The following is a 21,914-nucleotide window of genomic DNA, read 5'->3' on the forward strand; positions in this document are numbered from 1 at the left end:
TAGCTAGCACTACCAAGATAGGTGAAATGTGGAAAGACAACCTACTCTGCATACCGTACTCTACCACAACGTTTTCTACTTCATTTTGCCATCAGCAAAACACACTGCCTAGAAGGGCAAAACAAAATATTGCTTGCAAACTATGCACGCACACGACGTTTCTGAATTGTGTAGACTCACATGTGTGTTTTTAGGGTAACACATCAAACTATTCACCGACTCTTACAATCGTCTACTAATAAAAAAAATAAAACCAAGGGAACCGAAACCAAGATCGAGATACATTTTTTTTGAAACGCTTTCTTTCACAAGTCTGTGTGCTACCATATTCGCGACGAACCCACCTCAGTTTCAAACCCTAGAAATAAAGCCAGGGGAACCGAAACTTGACCCCTGGTCAAGATACAATTTTTTGAAACACCTTTTTTTCGCATGTCTGTGTGCTACTATATTCGCCAAACCCACCTCAGCTTCAAACCCTAGAAGTCATCAAAATGGCTGAGATCTTGGATGATCACCCCATGGACCGACCTTTTAAGCTCACTTTGTTTCACCATATTGGCACCCTCCCAAGGAGACAATTTTCTCAAAATGTGTAGTTTTGCTAAAGAATATAATTATACTAAAACGTTACAAACGAAAACAGATTCCCCTTTCGATTTAAACCTGAAATAGATTTCGATCATATTATGTGGGCATCAACAGTTATCCCACAAAACCCCATGGTGAAACAAAAACCACTGGGATGATAAGCCCATGCCCAATATACAGCTTTCAGAATCTACCTAAAAACAACTAAGAATTCCAACATTAAAGAACCCTGTACACCCAACCAGATGGAAAATTTCTTTCAACCGACCACACCAGACTGTGCAACGCCTTCTTGCGCAGACCAAAATAATGACTATACATGTCTAGAAGAAGACAATGAACTTTGCCGGGTGAGGAATAAATTAAGGTGCTCTTGATGATCTCATTAGCTTGAACTACGGCAGGTGAGAGCTCTGGATACATCACATAAATGTGATAATTTAACCACCTCTAGTTGAAAATCTTCACAGCCTTATCGAAAGAATTGCGGTTCTGTAATTTATTCAAATTGTTGTCAGAAAATGCCCACTGTTCACATGTCAGTTAGTAGGAGTCATAAGCGTATACCTGATTGGACAAGCATGACCTTTTTGGGGTGACGTCTGAGTGCTCAAGTCCTAAGCATTGTTCCCATGGTCCATAAACATCTTTCTATATTAAATAAACAAGGCAGAAAAAAATTATTTGAGAATAATCCGACTCAACTCTTAAAAGAGAATTTAACCCACCTGGAATCGGCTCAATACGATATCTGAATCTTGAAAGTATTCACCAGCCAGGCGATTGTGAGCAATATAAGCAAATTTCCACTGATCAAAGTAGCTCACGTCAGATAGTATCCAATATATGATACAGCAGAAAAGGTAATTGAAAAGATCACTAAAGGTTTACACTGTAGCACCAGCCTCACCAACAGTAAACAAGCAGTAATAAAGTAATACAAAATCGATCGTGTATGAGATGAAAGGTTGAAATAATTACCTTCGCAAACTGCTCATCAGAAACCAGAAGTTTCTTCTGAATACGCACTTTGATATCTGATAATGTCTCATCATCACGGATAAGAAAGAAGAAAGGTTCTCCGTAGTAATCAATGTGCTGGAAAGATTGAGACAAATGATTCAATAAGAGAAATCCCAGGTCGCCGTTGCTTCTCTCAAATGGCACGCAAGAAAACAAACGTCACAAAAAACAAAGAATTGGAGCGAGAATCAGAGATGCACTCTGAAGAAAATACAGAACATGCTCAGGCAAATGGAACGATGCTTCATAATAGAACCATAAACCAGCATAGGAATTGAGAGAAGCACTGATCATTGAGGTCAGCTTAGTAAGTGACGTTACACCTTTAGGCAGCATTCAGTTGTGTCCATTGGAGGACTATATAGTGGCCCATTATTACAGATAAAATGCAACGACCTGGTTGTTTACAATGAAATGAAATGACACAATAAATGCTTCAGTCATCTCTTGACGAGACAATGCCTAAGAAAGTACCAAACAGTTTGAGCTTATCCAGGAAGACAGTTAAAACGTGGATAGATATTTCCAACATTGACTGAGCATGTTCACGCTCAACCCTTCCAAGGCCAAAGCCATATTTCCCATTACACGTTTCCCATGTAAACAAGCTAAAGTACAATGACTAGTCAGTCCACCATGTAAAGTAGCAAACCTCAATAATTTCTACTATGTTCTTAATCACTGACAAGTGGGACAGCTAATACTTTAGAGATGACTGTTTCATCACGCTTAGATCAAAGAAGGCTGAAATGGGATTTACTCTGAACTATATCTAGAATCATGATGTCGTGAACATTGACATGTTCCTCAAAACTGGTCTTAAATATATGACACCATTGACTCTAATTCATTTGATTATCCATCTTCTCTAGAAATATCTGTGCAAATAGATAAACATTCAAGGCACACTTAAATTACTTTGATGACAGATCAAGCGGTACTCTTCACATGACTTAACTAAGTAATTGAATAAATATTGTTGGACATAGTTTGAGGACTAAGTCAATTGTGTTGTATATTAAAAACCAGAGGGAGTACCAAATGACTACAAGCAGTATTGAAACATTAGGTTCTAAATATATAAATACCTGTTTTTCTATGATGAAGTGACAGACATGAACCAAACGGTCTCGCACACCAGCATTTTTCTCTTCTTCAGGAACCTGACCAACAGAAAAGGAATATGTGGAGAAAAGGTAGCTAATTATGTACACTAATTAACAACATGTTCAGTTTGAGTGGGTTATTCCATGGATGATTTATTCCAACATGAGATGACCACATTTTATTGTGTCATCTTATTACAGGGGATGACGTGTTGATGAGCCCACTCATTTTAACAAAGCATGCCCAACTGTAGGTCATTTGCTTTGTAGCCTGAACTTCAGATTGCTTAAAGGACAGAACATCTCAATAAAGTTTCCGTATAAGCAAATGCTTACCTCTTCAACACATAACAGTCCATTGAATTCATTAACTGAAATTTTCTCCGAAGGTTGATACACCTGAAAAATTAACGAGGCAAGTGATTGATCATGCATAAAAGAGGTATTTTCAACCACTATTAAGTATACGTGTACCTTGATGAAAGAATAGAAAATATTGTTTTCTACGATGAAAGCAGGGATGAAACTTTACATGGTAAAATGAAATCATGACGTGAGCATTATGTGTTTTTCTTAAAGAGCATATGACGTGATTTTTGGTAAAACTTGGAAGAGTCAGGCAAAACCTGCCAGGTTGACTACCTTTCGTAATCAAAGTGAAAGAAAAAATCTATCAACTCAAACAGAGAGATCTTTGTTATTTTACAGCAGGAAATGATTTTCTACAACAATACAACCCTCCAGTTTCAGAAACGAGCTTTGCAGTTTTTTTTTTTTTTGTGTAATGGTCTCTACCCTAAGAATAAGCCTTTAAGAATTACAGAAGAACTGTTGAAATACCTTGCGTATCTTGTTTTTGTAGACCTCAAATAACCGGAATTCAGCATCACTATAAGATAACTCAACCTGAAAAAAAATCATTAAATTGCCATGCACACACAACACTTGAAAGAAAACTAGCAGTTGATTCACCTTGGATTTCATGTCCTCAATCAAATCAGACATAGTGCTACCTTTTGGCAACCGTATAAAGTGAGATGACACCTGATAAGTAAGCATTAGCACAGGACATGATCAGAAATATAGAAGTGGTTACAAGCACAAAACGAGTTCAAACAAACCTCATTGTTTGTAGCATGATAAAAGGCAACTCTCAATGTTATCAGATCTTGCAGTACTGGCAAAGGGATGTCCAGTATCTCATAATACAATATGTCAGACATCTGCCAAACCAAAGGAAGCGTAAGTAATTTCATGTAAAAGGCACAAAAGAAGTTGCTCAGAATACTCCATAAAGCTGCCAAACCTGATTGCCATTCCTTAGCATGTCCGAAAGATGATCAAGACCTCTATACTTAATGTAGTGAGATTTGGGCATCTGTGAATACGGGAGGTGTTGTGTAAGGCGGAGTTTGGAAGGATCATCGAGTCCAAGTTGATTAGCAACTTTCTCGACAACATCATCATACGTGAAACGCTTTGAACTTCACAAATATGAAAATAGGAGGGGAAAAAAACAGTGAGTCATATCACAGACAAAGGAGGTATGTCAGTTATTATATGTATGTTCAAACATTCCTGGCACATACAGCTCCAAAGTGAAGTAATCATCTTTTGGATTCTCAAGTAATCTGAAGTGGACAACCTGTAGATAACAACAATAAATTCCACTTGTGGGAAATAATAAATGAAATATACAGAAAATTCAGACAGGAATCTGTTTTTTTGCGAAAAGGAATTATTTGAAAGGGTAGTTGTTCCATGTTTCACTACAGATACCATAAACCTTAATGAAGCAGCGCCCAACACCCTACAGACACACACATATTTCTTCCATTGCACAATGTCATTGACTTTTCAGGAAGACCACATATATATTTAAAATCATACAGCCTTGCCAACATAGTTCAGCTTTCCAGAAAGGGAAAAATAACTACATGGTTCTGATATTCTTTACTCTCTTCTTACAGCTCCAATCTAGAGCTCTACGCTCAAACATGTTAAACTTAGGGATGAAGTGTGACTGAGAATAGAGATCCGACAGGAGCTATCGGATGTGAATACATAAAACATATCTATTTTAAGAGAGTATTTTGTAATGGATGGAGCACTGGAGCATGACACAAGAAAACTGTTTGCTCCATATACCAGTATGCTTACATAGTGAACAAAATAGACATTACAGTGGCTAGTGGCACAAACCACAACAAATGAATTGCATAAAAAAAAGGAGGAATAAAAAAAATCAAAGGAGCTAAAAGAAATAAAGCAGTGTATCAAGACAGAGAATGTATTAGCAGAAAAGAGCTAAAAAAGAGAAGCTATAGATATTAGAATTTGATCACATTTAGGAGGCTTGCACTGAAATATGGTCACAACAATTCTCTTTGTTCAAGTGACAAAGTTAACATAATTATTGTGTGATTACACATATTTCATTCCTTAAAATTAGCTGGCGGTTATGGTGTAAAGTGCCTTTCTTTCTCGGTTTCTCCAAGCAGGCCATATTGGTTATATTGGCAAATGGCAATGTACACACCCCAAACCATGTCACCCACAAGCACACCCAACATGCAAACAGGACAGCACCATACCCCCAACTTGGGCAAAGGTATGTTCCCTATGGAAAAACATACAAGACAAACAAAGCCAGACTACTCTACTGGTAATATTCTAATCCATGAAGGAATAAGGAATTCCATGTTCAAACGTATCAATCCAAACAAAGATTATGCTAACAATTTAACAGGGCATAGAAAAAAATGATAATACGACTACCCGAGCTAACCGGCTGTTCTTTACTTCTTTTTCTTTCCTTTTGGCTCGGTGGGTCAGAGTGGCTAGGCTTTGCCAGCAGGATCATCGTTTTGGTAAGCTTGCCTCACCAACTAGCTAATCAGACCGAGGTCTTACTCCTCACCAGCTGAACCGTTATTTTCCTTTTAGCAATCCTAATATTAGAAGTAGCTTGACTTTACTCTTTTTTTTTCAATTCTGAAATAGCCTTCAGCCCACTGGTACCAGTGGTGCCTTGATCACTTGAAAGTGAGGCTGTTGGAAAGTTTGTCTCTAGTCTCTCCCATTATCCCATTCGCGAGTTATTCGACTTCTTTTTCTTAATTAGCAGATTTTAGTTATTGGCATCCATAAGGATAATGGGGAAAACAGAACAAGCAATGGTCTGTTGCAACTGTTACTGACTGAAGGACAAAAAAAGAAGATAACAGTCCACAGAAAAATGAAAAAGCATCAATTCATCCCCAGGACAGATATATTTACCTGTCTATTTTGGATATATTCAAAGAAAGATGGCACATCGGCACAGCGATAGTGATCCAACTTTTCTGGAGAACAACGTTTTTGGTAGCATATAATGTCACCATCTTCAAGCTTAAATCAACACCAGACAGTCAAACAGGATAAGTAAAATGACAACTAAAACTCTTGGAAAGCTAAACTAAATCTGTTAGAAAAAAACAAAATATTAATAGAACAAACCTGGCTTGAAAGGAAGGAATCATTAATGTTAATAGGTTCACACATTACACTTGGCTCAAACATTACTTCCTACAAAAAATTAGGGAAATAAATTGCAGTTTTACAACTCCTCAAATGGTGCCTAACTAAAATAGTCAAGTAGAACCAGTAAGTAAAAACTAACCTCATACAGTTCAATATCTTCATCTGACTGAAACCCTGCCATCTCTTGCAATTTTTGCACTATATCAGCTGGCTTCCCTGATGCTTTCACAAGAAGTTTTCCAACATATCTATTTCATAATAACAGGGATAATATCCATGCAGCTTGGTCAGGTAACCCATAGAAGTAAATTAAATAAATAAATAGCTATATGCATATACAAGAGATAGGAACAACCTTAGCTCTTCCTTTTCAGGATCATACAGCTTGAAGAATATTAATATGTCATCCTTTGTCTTTGGAGGCACAGAAATAGGATGATTTTCCTGTACACATGTCATAATCTGGGTTAAATGTTCCACAAGTAAACCAAGATCAATGAACTTTGGCTAAACAAGTAGCACAACACAATTGAGTAGATGACTTAGCAAATAAAAAGCACTTTAGTAAGTAGTTAACCTGTCCCAATGCAACCTCCAAGAACAGTTTCAACTCAGAATTGAGTGATTTATTTGATGGATCTGTAAGGTGTCCAATCTGCAGAAACAAAATTTATTAATTGCGAGTCAAGAGAGCTGATAGATGAAATAAATGGAAGCTAAAGACAAACACAAAAACAAAGTAGATCTCTAAATTGAATCAAGTAATGTTAATAGGTAGATAAGCTTAATCAAAGTAGCAATATCCACACGCCTGGTTGGTTGGTTGCACTATTAACTCATAAATCTAACCAACATATAATAATATACCTGAATCCTCGCATATAGAAACTGTCTGTGTATTCTGTATACATAACTACTAGTTCCACAAAATGAGTGCAAGGTACCAATCTCTGTTTCAGTACACTCAAACCATGTATTTCACAAGAGTTCTTTACTTGAACAGTTTAAAAGAACAGAAAATGCCCGCTGCTCCTAGGGGCATCCCCTCAACTCCAACGTTGGAGAATTGGGAAAACTGGATAAGTTCCCTTAAAAGCAACTTTATGGTGCAAATTATGTTATGTGCGCATACCAAGTTTCACAGGCAAATTCAACCATACTATGAATAAACTGGACTATGAAGTTATGCATATGTGGAACACTTGATGACCTACAGCCAAGAAACTTTTGGGGTTAGGAACAGTGCACATCCATTATCCACAAACTGGACTATGGTGCCTCCCATATGAAATCATATTTGATCTCTTATATCCTCTTACCCAGTTTATCACTCCCACCACTGACACCTTACTTAACCAAACTTCATCTATTCTATACTCATTTAAAAAGACCATGGGTCTTTAAATGGTAATGAAGTGCCACATACATCCCTAAACTTGAAGATATAAGTTGGCAAGCATTGTGATCTGGCTCACTTCAGTCATCACTTTGGACATGGCTATAAGTGTTGATGTGGGGATGAAATAGTGTTGTGAAGTCAACAAAGTACTCCCTCGTTGCACAACACTTTAATTGTGGTTTCGCATAGTTTTAGTTTGACCACTCCCATTTTATAAATACTAGTACAAATATGCCCTCCCATTGAACTCGGAGCGTGCGGTGGGAGTAGAATGGAAGGAGTGGAGAACAACTCCATTTTTAAAGTGGTAGAGAAAACTATACTCCCTCTGTTTCATATTATAAGAGGCTTTGACTTTTTTCCTAGTCAAACTTTTTTAGTTCGACTAAATTTGTAGAAAAATATAATAACATTCCCAATACAAAACAAACATATTATCAAAATATATTCAATGTTATATTTAATGGAACTAATTTGGTGTTGTAGATGTTGCTAAATTTTTTTATTAACTTAGTCAAACATAAAGAAGTTTGACTAGGAAAAAAGTCAAAACAACTTATTATAATATGAAATGGAGGGAGTAGGTATTAAAAAGTACACCGTATTGCTAAAGTGTGTTACATGGTAAATATATAAAAAAAAATAAGCCCACTCATCACAATCAGACGATTTAAAAGATCATACTCCCTCCGTCCCAAAATAAGTTAGATCTCCAGAGTTCAAACTTTGTGACAGAATGAGTTCATTTCTACTCTGTAACCTACCCTCGGTCCACAAATACAGAAGTTTTACTCCTTCAATACCCCTTGCCTACCCAATCACCAATACCCTAAAGTTGCATCGCAATGCGAGGAATGCTTTTATTTTGGGACACAGGGAGTAAGTTCATACATAATGGAAGAAATCAAGGCTGATGATTTCATGTAGGTAGCATGGACAGTTACTGTCAAGCAAGGTAATATGATGTTAATTAATGCCAATATTGCACTTACACTAGATGCTTCCTCCTGGAGAGTCAACGGGCGTACGGGTCTAAATGTGTGGTTCTGTCGCTTAGCCCATAACCAAAATCGTTGGGATTGTACAGGAATACCAAATTCTTTTGATAAATCGACCTGTCAAGAAAGCATATTTCAATCAGAACACATTTTTTGCTATCATGATAAAATTCCAGTATGAACAAAATGTTCAGATTTTGATGCAACAAACACCAAGCAGATCCCCAACAAAGCAACTGAAGTCAAACAACAGCGCAATATAATTTGTTCCAGTTTTCTACTTGCAATAAAGAAATAATAATAACAGCATACACATATTCAATCAAGTAGACGTTATGTTTTCAGTAAATAATATATTCCAAACATGGGACTTCAAACAATTTCTCCGAGAGACTGGTTATAACTGAAAAGAAAATGAGCTAGTCTGTTTCTTATACTATTTTGATTTCAACACTGTATCAGATCAATAATGGAGATTACATGTATTCCAGAGAGCCAGCAAAGATAGGCAACCAAAGAAAGAAATCTTTGACCATGTTATTAGGCTTATGAATATAAGAATCTGATCTAACCCAGTATGAACTCTCTTCATAACTCATTATTTGTTAGAAAATCATATTTGAGGCGTATATTTGTGTGTATGAAAAATCTAAAGCACAGCTGTTTGCTTCACCTATGGATAGTCAAACCAGCGAAACTCAACATGCAATTAGACTTAACTTGTTTGTTTATTGTCTTTTGGGGTTTGTGTTTGTACTGTTTCCAGTTTTCTTTCTTCTTTAATGAAATGATATGCAGTTCTCCTGCGTATTTGAGAAAAAAAAAATCATTGTATTGATATATTCAAGTTATCTTTGGTGAATGTTGTTGAATAGCATTTCCATGCAACAAACATATACATGTAGGTTCGACAATGTGTTGCTCTCACAGAATATCCATAGATTATGTTTGTTGTACTCTTAGTTGGTCTATTTTTACAGAGTCAACAAGATCGATCAAAGCTAAACACCTGTGAAAGATTCACCGAACTACACAATCGGGCTTATAAGCTAATAATGAAATAATGTTACTCACTTTAAATTTAAGAATGGAAAAATAAAATACCATAATTCAAGAAAGTACTGGAAAATAAAATAAAATAAATTGTAGCGTAGTTATGGGGCATCATCAATGCAATACAATTCTGTGCATATCGTATATTCATTAGATATACACATTTTGATCTATCATGGATGGCAAATGAGGCTCAGCAAAAAGTTACCTTGGCCTGGTTTATTGTCAAATGTTTAGGTGCCCGAAGGCTTTGGATGTTGTCATAATCCACAAGATCAAAATATATATGTTTTCCAATTTGCTCTGCAAAATCAGAATCTCGGGCAACCTAGAAAATGAAGCACTAAGTGAGGAGCAACTAGAATGATAGCATTTTCAGATAATGTAACGTATCAAATAAAGAGGTAAACCTTTAATGCAGTGAACATGTGGGCCTCTGCTTTCTCCTTTTTCTTATACTCTCTTTCTTCATTTTCTTTTCTCAACCTAATCTGGTAAAGGTTTTCATGACATCAGAACAAGTTCTGTGATACCCAAGAAAAGAAAAGGGAAGAAGTATTACCTTAAGGTGTTCTGGTATGTCGTTTTCATCTAAATTGCAAATAACTTTTTCTCTGTCACTTTCACGAATGTACACAAGCATGTAAGCATTTGAATGCTTAGTAAACCTAAGCGGGGTGGTATTCAATCCAGGATTGGTATGTGGGAGCTGTAACAGAAAAAAAAGACATTAATAAAACTAATAGAAGTAAAAGGCCGACTTGGGGCTTCCAGTGTTCATGTGTGTATATACCTCTTCCTCGCCACCGTATTGCTCCTCTAATGCCCGCTTCATGTCTTCTTTTGTCACTCGTTCATCATCAAACTTGTACCTAAATTGTGAAAGTACAAAACATTACATAAATTCATCAAATGACTGTCCAATGGAATGCTAAAAAATTGAAGATAGAAAGGCAGGGCATTATTAGCAACAAAGCAATCGTCTAACAAGCTTATCTTCAAACTAATGTTAACAAAAATGGAATGATCCTTTACAAAGTCATTAAGGATATTCATGCAAATCACATCAATCCATAAAAAGAACTCCTGCAAGCACAACAAAAATAAGATCTCTTTTTAAGCCTAGTAATGTAGGTCTTGCCCTCTAATGCGAATCAGATGTTCAACAAAAAATATTAGCCATAGAACTGATTCAGCAACAAGTCACTGACTTGCCAAAACAGTACCTGATGTGCATTGTGTATTCTTGCTTCATTGGAACTAAATAATTATAATATTGATGTACGAGTAATATTTTTTTGTTTCTGAAAAAGTTACTACCCAATACAAGACGACAGCAGTCATGTCAACAGGGGAAAAAGAAAATAGGAAAGCGTATACCTATTTTCTAGTAATACGTTCATGCTAATTATTGACCATTTATGTATACCTATTAATGCAAAAGGATCAGATTTTGTATTCTTATGTTTTTTATGAAGAAATAAACAAGAAATTATTTGCTAGGAGAATCAAAAAATATACCTATTCAAAAAGTTTAACATCTAAAGCTACAGAACATACCGTTGTGATTCACAATGTCATTAAAGCATAAGTCCTTTTCTAAATAAATAACATTTGACTATGACTAAAATGAAGTAATGAACTGCTGTGAATGATAAAACACAGCATACTGTATTACTGTTTCACAATGAGAAAGAGAGGATATCATTAAAATAGGATATCATTGCAGCCATGTTTAAAAAAATGAAAAGCAGGGAGTAGGTTTTTATATCATATTTCATGGATCAACTTATCCGTTGATGATTAGCCAACTAGGATGAAAATAAGACGATTAACTATAAAGGAATATCTCAAGTATGTTATAAAGTTCATAGAGCTTCCACTATTTAAACTTAGATGTACCATATATCTGAAAGTGCCGGGCGTATAAAGGCGTAGTAGTGTCCACCATGACCACCACCACTATGAACAAGTACGCTGCATTCAAAACAAGTTGTTAAGACTAGTGTAAGGGTCCAAAGCACTTGTCGATAACAACAGAAACTCCAATTTATGCTCAGCCAGGACAAGCTAAACTGAGAAATGCTTCCTATACACAATCCAAAAACTTCACAAGTAAAGGGTGTAGAAGAAATTGTCTAAGTTCTCTGCCTGAAAATAGCATGTGACATGACTGACCACTGACATTTGTAACAGCTATGTAACACAAATTGCGTGTCAATGCACAAACAAGACATACAAGGGACCATATCAGTATATACACACTGGCCACAACTTCAAACTGGAATGAGTGAGACCAAAGTAATTACTAAAGAAAACAAGGTGGTCATTCCTAACATTGGTTGCAGAGTTTAAGCGCAGCAGGCTGGCTGTGGGCCATGGGATACAGGAGAAAAACAGCAGTGCAGCTGAAGCCTCAGCTAGCTGATGCATGCACTGCAACAGTCTTGAACACATGTCTTTGATAGTCTTTTTTTTTTCCTAATAATATGTTGGTGTAAAAATATGGTGATATCATGGTACTTTAATTGTCAAAAATATATTTCTCTGTGACAACTTCTACATGTGCCAGTAATCAAAATTTTAGAACATCAACAGAAAGCAAGTACAGGATAACTGACAGAGTATAACATACTACAAAGCAAAACAGAAAACATAAATCACATGGAGAGCTTGGAACTACCTGTGTAGAGTATAGAGGTTACGCACCCTCCTGTCAGCTTCTGGAGAGAGGTATTTTCCATCATCCTTGTCAAGATCTAATTGTAATGGGAACTCATAGCGGTCATTTATCTACATTGTCCAAATTAGTTTAGTTTAACCAGTGCAGGAAAAAATTATGTGTATAAAGTATTTTGCATGTTTCCCTCAAAAGTAAAAGATACAGTTGAGCCTCCAAACTTTAGCAAGCCTACTTTTAAGCAACTAAATAAGGAATTTTCAAGCCAGCGAGAAGATATTAATCCGAGATATTGCAAGCGAACTCCCTCGTTTTCAACATTTGAAGCACCAGGTTCTATCTAATTTTTAGCCTTAAAAAAAGGAACTTCCTGAGGATCACCCAAGTAAATAAACAAAATAAGGTGTCAATGGCATGTGCAGCACTGTAGCAAATTTATTTTCTGCTTGATTTGTTGCTCGCACTTTCATCAAGAAATATAGAAAGTACTCCTAGCCTACAGCGCATCTAGAAGGTTTTTCGTGTGGAGATGGGATATTCAGGAGACAAATTAAAATATGTTCTGGTGCATGTAAGCCATTGACCATTATGTTGAAATGAGGACACACACATAAAAAAAATACAAGAAGCGGAAACCATAATTGCATTAAGAAAGATCTTCTGTTACAAAAGGACATTGCAAATGCGACATCATTATTTGTCCTCTCATGGCTGCCCATGTTATATTTCAGAATTTTAAAAGCAAGTCAAGGAAATGAAGCTAAATTTCAAGGGGGAATTCTCCATATCTTGACAGCTAAGGCTCTTATCATGCAAAACACAATTTGGAAAATCTAGTTTTCCATGTCCTTGATATGTGAGACTACATTATGAAAAGTTCGTTTGTAGCCTATGTTAAATATTAGCAAGCGCCACAATGAAAAGGATAAATCATAGATGAAATCTAGAAACAAGCCAGAGAAAATATAGAGTGAATTTCAGACCTTAACCATGGTATCCCGCACAAAATCATATTCAAACCGCTTTAATTGAAGTTGCAGGACTGGAGGGAAGTCAATAAAAAGCATCCCTTTCTTGGCATCCTGAAAAGAGAGGACGAAAATGTTCTGAAGCACACAATCTAAAAAGTCACTTCATTACCAAGTAATTTGTATGTGTCAAAGCACATTTTCCTTATCAAGAATCTAGCATTAAAGTATACTTAAAAAAATTATAGATCAACCAGAGGTGGAAAATAATATTGATGTGCTATGTCACTGGCATGGTCACATTCAAATATGATGACACTTTTTCAATTGATACATCCGTGCACGCTGGGGATAGTGAATAATAATACTACCCAACCACTCAACATAGATTCAACAATGTGCAACTCAGTGGGTGAGCCATGAGCATATGATATTTACATAAGTTACCCTTAGGATGGGAAGACCAACATCCTAGCTTGTCCTTGTGGATGTGCCAGAATTTAACTAAAATCCAGGCCTACCCACATGGATGGGCTGGGACCAAATCAAACCTTAGATAATATATGAATAGGTTTAACACAGCTCATGTGAAAGATCAATATGGAATTGTGCATAACAACATAGGAAAAGTGTTGCCTAAAATGAATTCAGCTGCAAAGAAATATTTAAATCCAAACATTGGTAAATGTGGCATTTGAAGGTTCTAGATCTCAAATGTCAGTGGGACCAACCTGCAAACCATGTTTCTCAGACTGGTATTTATTATCACCTTCCAATCTCTCTACTTCAACATACTTATCAAATGATGCATAAACATCTGAACAGCCCTTGACATCAAGTGCAAGATCTAGAAAAGAGTTACGAAAATACATGATAAATCTACAATCATGATGAATAGATAAAAACAATAAAGAAACAAGGTCCAGATTTCACCTTGTCACCTACCATAGAATGATTCTTTCCTTGTAGATTTGTAGTCAACATTAATGCACTCAATATAATTCATATGATGACCTTCAAATAGCTGTTGAATTGTCCCTTCCACAGTAGTTCCCTGAATCGAGAGAGTAGTTGTACATTGATGAAACACTATTTATTATCTTACATATAACAAAAATAAATGTCCAACCTTCATTTTGTTTTCCAGTTTTTCGCAGAGAACACGATTCAGTTCTTGAACATCATGCTGCAGGAAAGAATCAACGGTATCCCATCCAAAAGATTTGGTAAGCTCTTTTGTAGAAACACTATTGTCACTATGCTGAAGTTTGCAGAAAAGACTTTGCAAAGCCAAAGGGATGCTCCCGCAAGGTGTATCATTCTCTGTAGTTGGCATATGGTATACAGCCTAAAATATCATTATCTGTATCAGCCTCGCATCATAGGATTCATTTAAGAGAATTTACAAATTTAGCCTCACCTTTCGGAAGTACGGAATATGGTAAAGCGTCTGAAGAAGAGAATTCATGTAGCATGTAGCCCCTTGATTCTTAAGGCCAACATAGCCAGTCTCCTTTTTGGAATCATAATTCCAGAAATCAACAATTTTACGCACAGCAACCTCAGCCTCAATAATGCATTTATCATTCACAATATAACCTTTAGTCGGATCATATAGATCTCCTAAATGCATAAAAGAAGTGAAGCCCCAATCACTTTCCCGAGTACTGAAATGATGTGCTGCTTCTGTGGAGGGGAAGGGAACTCATGAATAACGACTGGTGAAATTCATAAAGTATTGTGCTTAAAACTAAAGCTTTATATGTAAGTTGAATTAAAAAACTATTGCACGCAAGCAGAAAATTTCTCTCAACTAACATGGAGAAGAAAAAACTGGCAAGCTAGTTTATTTAATATCTTATTTTCTCAATTTTTCATGCTGATCTGAGGGGGATTAAAAACAATCCTGTGACATACATTTCAGGAGAATATATCTATGTGATTGTATATTGCATCAAAATATATTAACTTTCAGGGCATAACATAAGATAGTAGAGAGCAGCCGTTTAAACGTATCCTCTCAAAAGACCATCTGTTTTACTTTAGGAAAACCAAGCTAGATTAATCCTATATATAAAGTAGTTAATGCTAATCTTCTCTTCTCTCATGAAGCAACATCATCTCAATTGTTTCTAGAGATCATTCATCTACAGTGCAATTCCATCTTCTCTCATGAAGCTTATCACATCACCTCAATTGGTTTTAGCATTTGGATCATTGATCTATTATTTCTCTTCTCTTATATACACGATCTTAATACTTCTAGCATTGGAGGATCTAAGATAAATGTAATTATTTGTAAAGCACATGAAGTCAATTTGTTAATTTGGCTACAAAGCAAATTCAGTTTGTACCACATTTTTACTTTTTATATCATACAAAATATTGCTAGCAATCTCAAACTAAACAATAACACTTTCAGATAAGCATATCTAATCAGGCAAGAGATAACAGGAATTACCTTTTCTTAGTGAGTACTTGCTGTCTAACTGGTTGATCACAGCAAGGCTGAACTGTGCATATTTACTCCATCCATGAGGCTGTTCATTTGCGTCAGCAATATCTAGGTACATCGAAAGGGACTGTACACTGTTTCCAGTTGGAAAAACTAACACCCTCCTGCAAGGAGGTATAGGAGCACCAAATTAAGCTACGACTAGTGGTGCATGATAAGAAGCAACAAAAAACCGTTTTTACTCACCATTTGTGCCCCCCAACCACAAAAACATCAGAGTACAGCTTTCTGTGATTCGAAAAATCTTCAATGGTCCACGTAAATCTGGACGTAGAGGTTTCTGGTACCTGCTCGTTCTCAACTGTTGATCCAGAGTCTGCAAGATGAGATAAATATGTTAAACAACAAAAGTAACATGATAAACAATTGCATGACTCTAGTGTCACATGCACCGGTGAAAATTAGCATATGCCCATTTTTCAATGACCTGATAACAACAGGTATACCAGTACCACCACAAAAAACAACCAACACACAACCAGGAAAGAAAAAAAACAAACAGAGCATGTTCAGTAGATTGGAATATTACTCTTTTCAAGTTCCAGGTTTCTTAGCCAGCATCTGGAATTCTGCATTGTTTTTTTTTCCTTAGCATCAACCAATAGTACAGGACTACAGGACATGTTTATCACCTTATAATCAAAGAGCAAAAACCATCTGGAAACAAACCGCACATTCTTCAATAGTTAACTTACAAACCGCACATTCTTCAATAGTTAACTAGACTTATTTTTTGGGAGAACAAGCCCGAGGACTCCTACTGACCCTGGCGACCTCCCAGTAGAGTTCAGTAATTCTTACAAAACCTATTGTTTGCGAGTACCGAAAAAACTATATACCAGAAGTTTGCAAGTACAGTGTGAATGCACGATTCATAATTAATGTTTTGGGCAGTGGTTCTAGAGACTAGTCGCATCCCATGAAACATACTATGAAAAAATGGCCTGAGTTAACACCCTAAAAAAATATAACCCAATTAATAACAAAGCTTGACAAACAGATCAGATTAAATTCAGAGGAAAAATATAAAAACACAGAGAAATCTCACCTTCCATCGGCTGAGGTCCCTCAACAACAACATCCTGGTCTGGCACCAGCATCTCCTCATCCTGGTCCTGCTGCAGGAGCTGCAAACAACAGGACATGCAACCAAAACCCAAACCTTTGTAAATCTCCACCGCATCTCAGTAAAAAAAAAACACCCAAACCCTAATAGAAACCATCTCGAAGCGCACAACCATCTACGCCTACCGAACCGCAAAGCGCTCTGACCAAACGCGGAGCAGGGCAATGGTGTGCGAGTCGCGGGGAGATGCCAGGCTTTACCTCGGGTGCGCGCGGGGTCACCATGGTCATCTACCACGGCGGCGGCCCGGCGAACGGGGGTAGAACCGGATCGCGGCGATCGCCGCGCGGGGGGAGGGGATCTCCTCTAGGGTTTAGGGAGATTTAGGGAGAAGCGCGGGTGGAGGATGCGGAGAGGGGGAAAGAAACCGGAAGGGGCGCGTGCTAACCCTGCTTTATAAAGCGCGTGTGACTGGGACGCGGGGAGGTTTCGGTCTTTTGGATGGGTGGTGTTGGAACCTGGGAGTCGTAGGTTACTAGGAAAGTTGTTTGCAACCGAGAAAAACATTACTCCCACCGTCCAAAATTTCGAGTATTTTTAGATTTTGACATAGTTTTTAAAATGTTACTATAACCAACAATATCTATAAAAATAAGATATTTTAAATAAAAAGAGCTGTATATTATGATAGTTTGTTTAATGACAAATCTAGTAACATCTATTTTACATGATTGATGTTTTTTATTTTTTTCTATTATAATAGTCAAAGTTAAAAATGTTTGACTTGACACTATGCTAGAAATGCTTATATTTTGGGACGAAGGGAGTACTAATTTCGTTATAAATTATTGATACATGATACTCCATTCGTTCTATAATATAGCAACATACTACCGGATATGACACTTTATAGTCCAACGAATCTAGACATGTTTCCTACCAGATTCATTGTACTGTAAAGTGTCACATCCGATACTAGGTTGCTATATTATGGGACGGGGGGAGTATCATTTATATGTGCAGATGGTTTAATAATAAACTTCACGGAAAGTTGTTAATATCATTAATAATTTTATTCAGGTCGTGTATTGCAACGGATGAAAGTTATTTTAATCCTATTATTGTTAGAATTTTTTTCCTAAAAAGTATATGAAATTTTTAATTTAATAGTATTGATATCTAATTCGGAACCTTTATTGGGATGATGCCAGCATCTTGTATGTTGCTTTCTTATGGCTTGGCGAAAATTCTGAAGTAATTAGGAGTCCGACTCTCATCCTAAGTTAGCATGTGAATTTTTTAAAAAGGTTTATTATATAACTTCTTATGTATTTCCAAAGGGACTATCTAAAAACTGCTGCAAGTTTTTTAGGAAAAAAAATTAAATATAACTACAGTATAATTGTATTATAATTCCACTTATAAGTATTAGAATAATGTATGTGTCGACGTTTGATATCACGACTACGGTATTTTGCATAGTATGCAGATCGTTGGTACCAGGGTATGTGCGAGATTGAAGTAAAAGAGATGGAGACAAGGATTTTTATACAGGTTTGTGAATCTGACAGGTATTAACCTACTCCTGTTGGCCGAAGCTAGTGTTGCTCATTTATTCATCTGAATCACACAAGTACAATAATTGGGATAACCCATGCGGCATGGATAACCAACTTGTAGTCAACGACAGGGTAGTCTTCCTCCTCGAATCCACACTCGGCCAGATCAGAGATAGCGCTAGATCCCTCTTGTTGGCCTCCCCAGACACCATATTAGGTTTGTCTAGGCTTATCTCTGATGTCGATATCCGGCGGCTTGTCTTGGCGTGTGTTGGCTTGTATTGATCTATGTTGATCAGTTGCTGTTGCGTGCCCTCTCTCCCACTAGGGGGTCTTGTATTTATACCCATAGATGCCCCATTATCCAAGTAGTACTAGGGAGACCAATATTGATACAATCCGGATAGTCCTTGTCATTTCCATATAGAACTATTCGTTCTTCCTTATCCGGAACTCCTTCTATATACGAGGTATGATTCCGTATAAGACTTGGTACATGGTGGACCCTGCCGAGCTTAGTCAACTACTATTAGGTATGTGGTATCCATAACCATGATAATATGCAACTTTATATCTAACTTATATAGATATTACAATGTAGTTACAGTGCAGCTACGCTGTAGGTACAATGTAATTATAGTGTAATTGCATTATAATTACACTATAACTACACTATAGTTACAGTCCACTAATACACCATCATATCAAATTGATGGAGAAAATTTCTGGCCTAAAATCCTAACCATCGAAATAAAAAGGGTGAATAGCCAACATAGTCCTTCAACTTTCGATTAAGGATTTAGTCCCTGACATTTCGTATTGTCCAAACAAGTCCCTAAAATTCATTGTGTGATTTACTATAGTCCTTGGACCCTCTAAAAATGACATGTGTACATGCCGCATCATCTATGCATGCAAATTAAATTTTTAAATGTCCATTATACCCTTACGTTTTCACAGGAAATAAAGAAAAACTATTGAGAAAACAAAAGGGTTTTGACCATTGCCAAAAAGATGTAGCATTGGTAACCACATTGTTTTATGATTGCATCTTCGTATTTTTCCCTTTGTTTTTATTTTCTTTTTTTTTCAAGAAAATGTAAGGTTAAAATTGACATTTAAATGTTAACTTTACATGCATGAATGACGCGGCATTTTCACGTGGCGTTTTAAGTGGGTCCAAGGACTATGTTAAGTCATGTGATAATTTTTAAGGACATGTTTGGATATTATGAAACATCAAGGACTAATTCGACATCTAAGCAAAAGTTGAACGACTAAACTGCATATTCACCCAAATAAAAAGGATGATCAGATTGTTGGAGACATGCTACGAGGATTTATACATGATCAGCTCGTAGGGCGCCGCTTGGTCAGACTTGACAATGAAGAAAGTTACTTATTTTTCCGCGTCATAATTTTTAAGGACATGTTTGGATATTATGAAACATCAAGGACTAATTCGACCTCTAAGCAAAAGTTGAAATACTAAACTGCATATTCACCCAAATAAAAAGGGTGATCCGATTGTTGGAGACATGCTACGAGGATTTATACATGATCCCAGCTCGTAGGGTGCCGCTTGGTCAGACTTGACAACGAAAAAAGTTACTTATTTTTCCACGTCATATATAGTTTCATGCGATTAACACCCGTGATGTACTTTAATTTGATACATTTTAACCTGAGACGTATAATAGCTATTTGGTGGCTTGAAAATATGAGCGATTTTCCAGGAAAATCTATCGAATAATTTTTAGATAGTCCTTTTGAGAATTGCTAAAAAAAGTGTCGTAAATTTTTTAGAGCATGTAGACTGATAATAGACAAGGTACTTAATGACAATTTCTTTTGGAACATATATATACAGCTGCAATATAATAGTAACAATTACATCTATACCAACCTAATAATATAATCTTGGTGGACGAGGTTCGCCATCCTTCAACATAGGGGCGACCTTGCAAAGGAATGGCCCCTGTGGCTGGCCATGTACCACAGCCGTGCACCACAGCATCACAGGTAGTTGACCGCAGCAATCATCCAATCTCACCTGCACCTCCAACGACACCCGCTCGTGCCGCCGCCGCTGGCTCTCCATACGCTCGTAGAGCTCGCTGGGTATCCGCAGTCCGTCGCTGGTCGCCACGATTGGCACGGAGCTGACCACCTGCCCCGGCACGCAGAACCCGCCGGGGAGGTCGACGTGGCCGAGCTGCACGCCTGCGTACGACACCGCCGCGCTGGCTCGGCTGGTGCAGAACGGCCGGCGCGTGGCTTCGTTATCGACGCGGAGGGTGACGTTGAAGACGGGCGCGGCCAACGCGCTGGGGCCCCTCTCGAGCCCCTCGATGCCGGGCACCTTCACCCAGAAATCGGGCGTCTTGTAGCCGTATATGCTAGCCCAGCACCCGTACACCGGGAGCGCTAAGCAAATCGCCATAAGGATCACCGTGACAGCGCATTGTATATGCGGATGGCCGTCCAGGCAATCGCGGCGGCGATCCTCATCTTCAACGAGGCCGGCGCCCATGGGTGGCAAGTAGATGAGACCTCGGCGAACAGGAGAGGCAGGGAGATATAGATCGAAATCAATCGAGGACGTAGCGTACCAGACTTGGCTTTTGATGGGTACACGTACGTTTGTTATTGCAAAAAGTAGATCGAGCACGTTAATTTGTTTGTTCATGGTTATCATGGTAGTAGTTCGCAAGGGACAAGAACTTCTATGCACAAACGTAATCAAGGCCATAATTCGATTGGAACTGATCAAATCAATCACCGACTCCGATACAAACTGATCGTTTGAAATTATCCCATGCCGCCAAATCGCCAATACGGCAATACCACGGGAACAAAATCAACCAATTACAATAACTCAAACCACGGGCAAGCCGACGAGTCGGATCCTTGCTCATCCAACGTAACTTTACAAATAATTAATCTGTCAGGAACGTGTCTGGCAGCGTAGGCTGGCGAGGTGACTTCGTCGAACGCCTTCACGTCGATGTCGAGCACCAGCGCGCCCGACGAACGCCACTCCGAGGCCATGCGGCCGCGGAGGCGCTCCGACAGCCCCACGCCCTGGCCCCGCGCCACCACCTCCACGTCCCTCTCCCGCCGCCCCGCCGCGCAGTCGCGCGGCTCCGCGTGCGCCCACCCGAGAGCCACGCCCGAGTACAGCACGGTCACGGCCGCGCGGTCGACGCACGCGCCGTTCGCCGTCCCGAGCGTCACCCTGAACGCCGGCGAGACAGCGGCGCCCGCGCTGCCCGGGTCGATGCCCTCGTAGCCGGCGATGCTGACGGAGAAGGCGTCGTGGTCGTGGTAGTACCTCCCGCCCAGCGTGGGCGTCGCCGCCGGCCGCGTCGTGGTGGAGAAGAAGGCGAACGTGGAAAGGAACATGGTTAGCCCCAGCAAACCAAGTGTCCACA

The 21,914-nt window shown here is 38.2% G+C and overlaps 1 protein-coding gene across 1 annotated transcript; it reads right to left on the minus strand.

The window, feature by feature from the left end:
• Window positions 1-653: 653 nt before the first annotated feature.
• Window positions 654-17,363, minus strand: LOC127766749 (ubiquitin C-terminal hydrolase 13-like). Its single transcript, XM_052291887.1, has 32 exons — window positions 17,182-17,363; window positions 16,904-16,982; window positions 16,042-16,171; window positions 15,802-15,959; window positions 14,761-15,026; window positions 14,470-14,688; window positions 14,286-14,394; window positions 14,072-14,187; window positions 13,356-13,454; window positions 12,376-12,485; window positions 11,595-11,669; window positions 10,486-10,564; window positions 10,255-10,401; window positions 10,103-10,183; window positions 9,901-10,020; window positions 8,634-8,756; window positions 6,820-6,897; window positions 6,598-6,686; window positions 6,382-6,490; window positions 6,219-6,287; window positions 6,000-6,110; window positions 4,310-4,365; window positions 4,027-4,204; window positions 3,842-3,943; window positions 3,693-3,764; window positions 3,561-3,626; window positions 3,057-3,119; window positions 2,703-2,777; window positions 1,573-1,689; window positions 1,320-1,400; window positions 1,159-1,242; window positions 654-1,083 (listed from the first exon to the last, which is right to left on the minus strand). Exons 1-32 carry the CDS (start codon window positions 17,209-17,211, stop codon window positions 1,042-1,044), a joined length of 3,333 nt encoding a protein of 1,110 aa, XP_052147847.1. The 5' UTR covers window positions 17,212-17,363; the 3' UTR covers window positions 654-1,041.
• Between the last annotated feature and the right edge of the window lie 4,551 nt (window positions 17,364-21,914).

This window comes from Oryza glaberrima, chromosome 1, assembly GCF_000147395.1.
Source record: "Oryza glaberrima chromosome 1, OglaRS2, whole genome shotgun sequence".
NCBI classification, from domain to species: domain Eukaryota; kingdom Viridiplantae; phylum Streptophyta; class Magnoliopsida; order Poales; family Poaceae; genus Oryza; species Oryza glaberrima.

Bases quoted from the DNA above. Each gene is read 5' to 3' on its own strand.
- LOC127766749 (XM_052291887.1), bottom strand. From the start codon at position 17,211: ATGACCATGGTGACCCCGCGCGCACCCGAG. The intron at 16,172-16,903 runs GTGAGATTTCTC...CTCATCTTGCAG, and splicing joins GGGACCTCAGCCGATGGAAG to ACTCTGGATCAACAGTTGAG. The intron at 13,455-14,071 runs GTTGGTCCCACT...CTCTCTTTTCAG, and splicing joins CTGAGAAACATGGTTTGCAG to GATGCCAAGAAAGGGATGCT.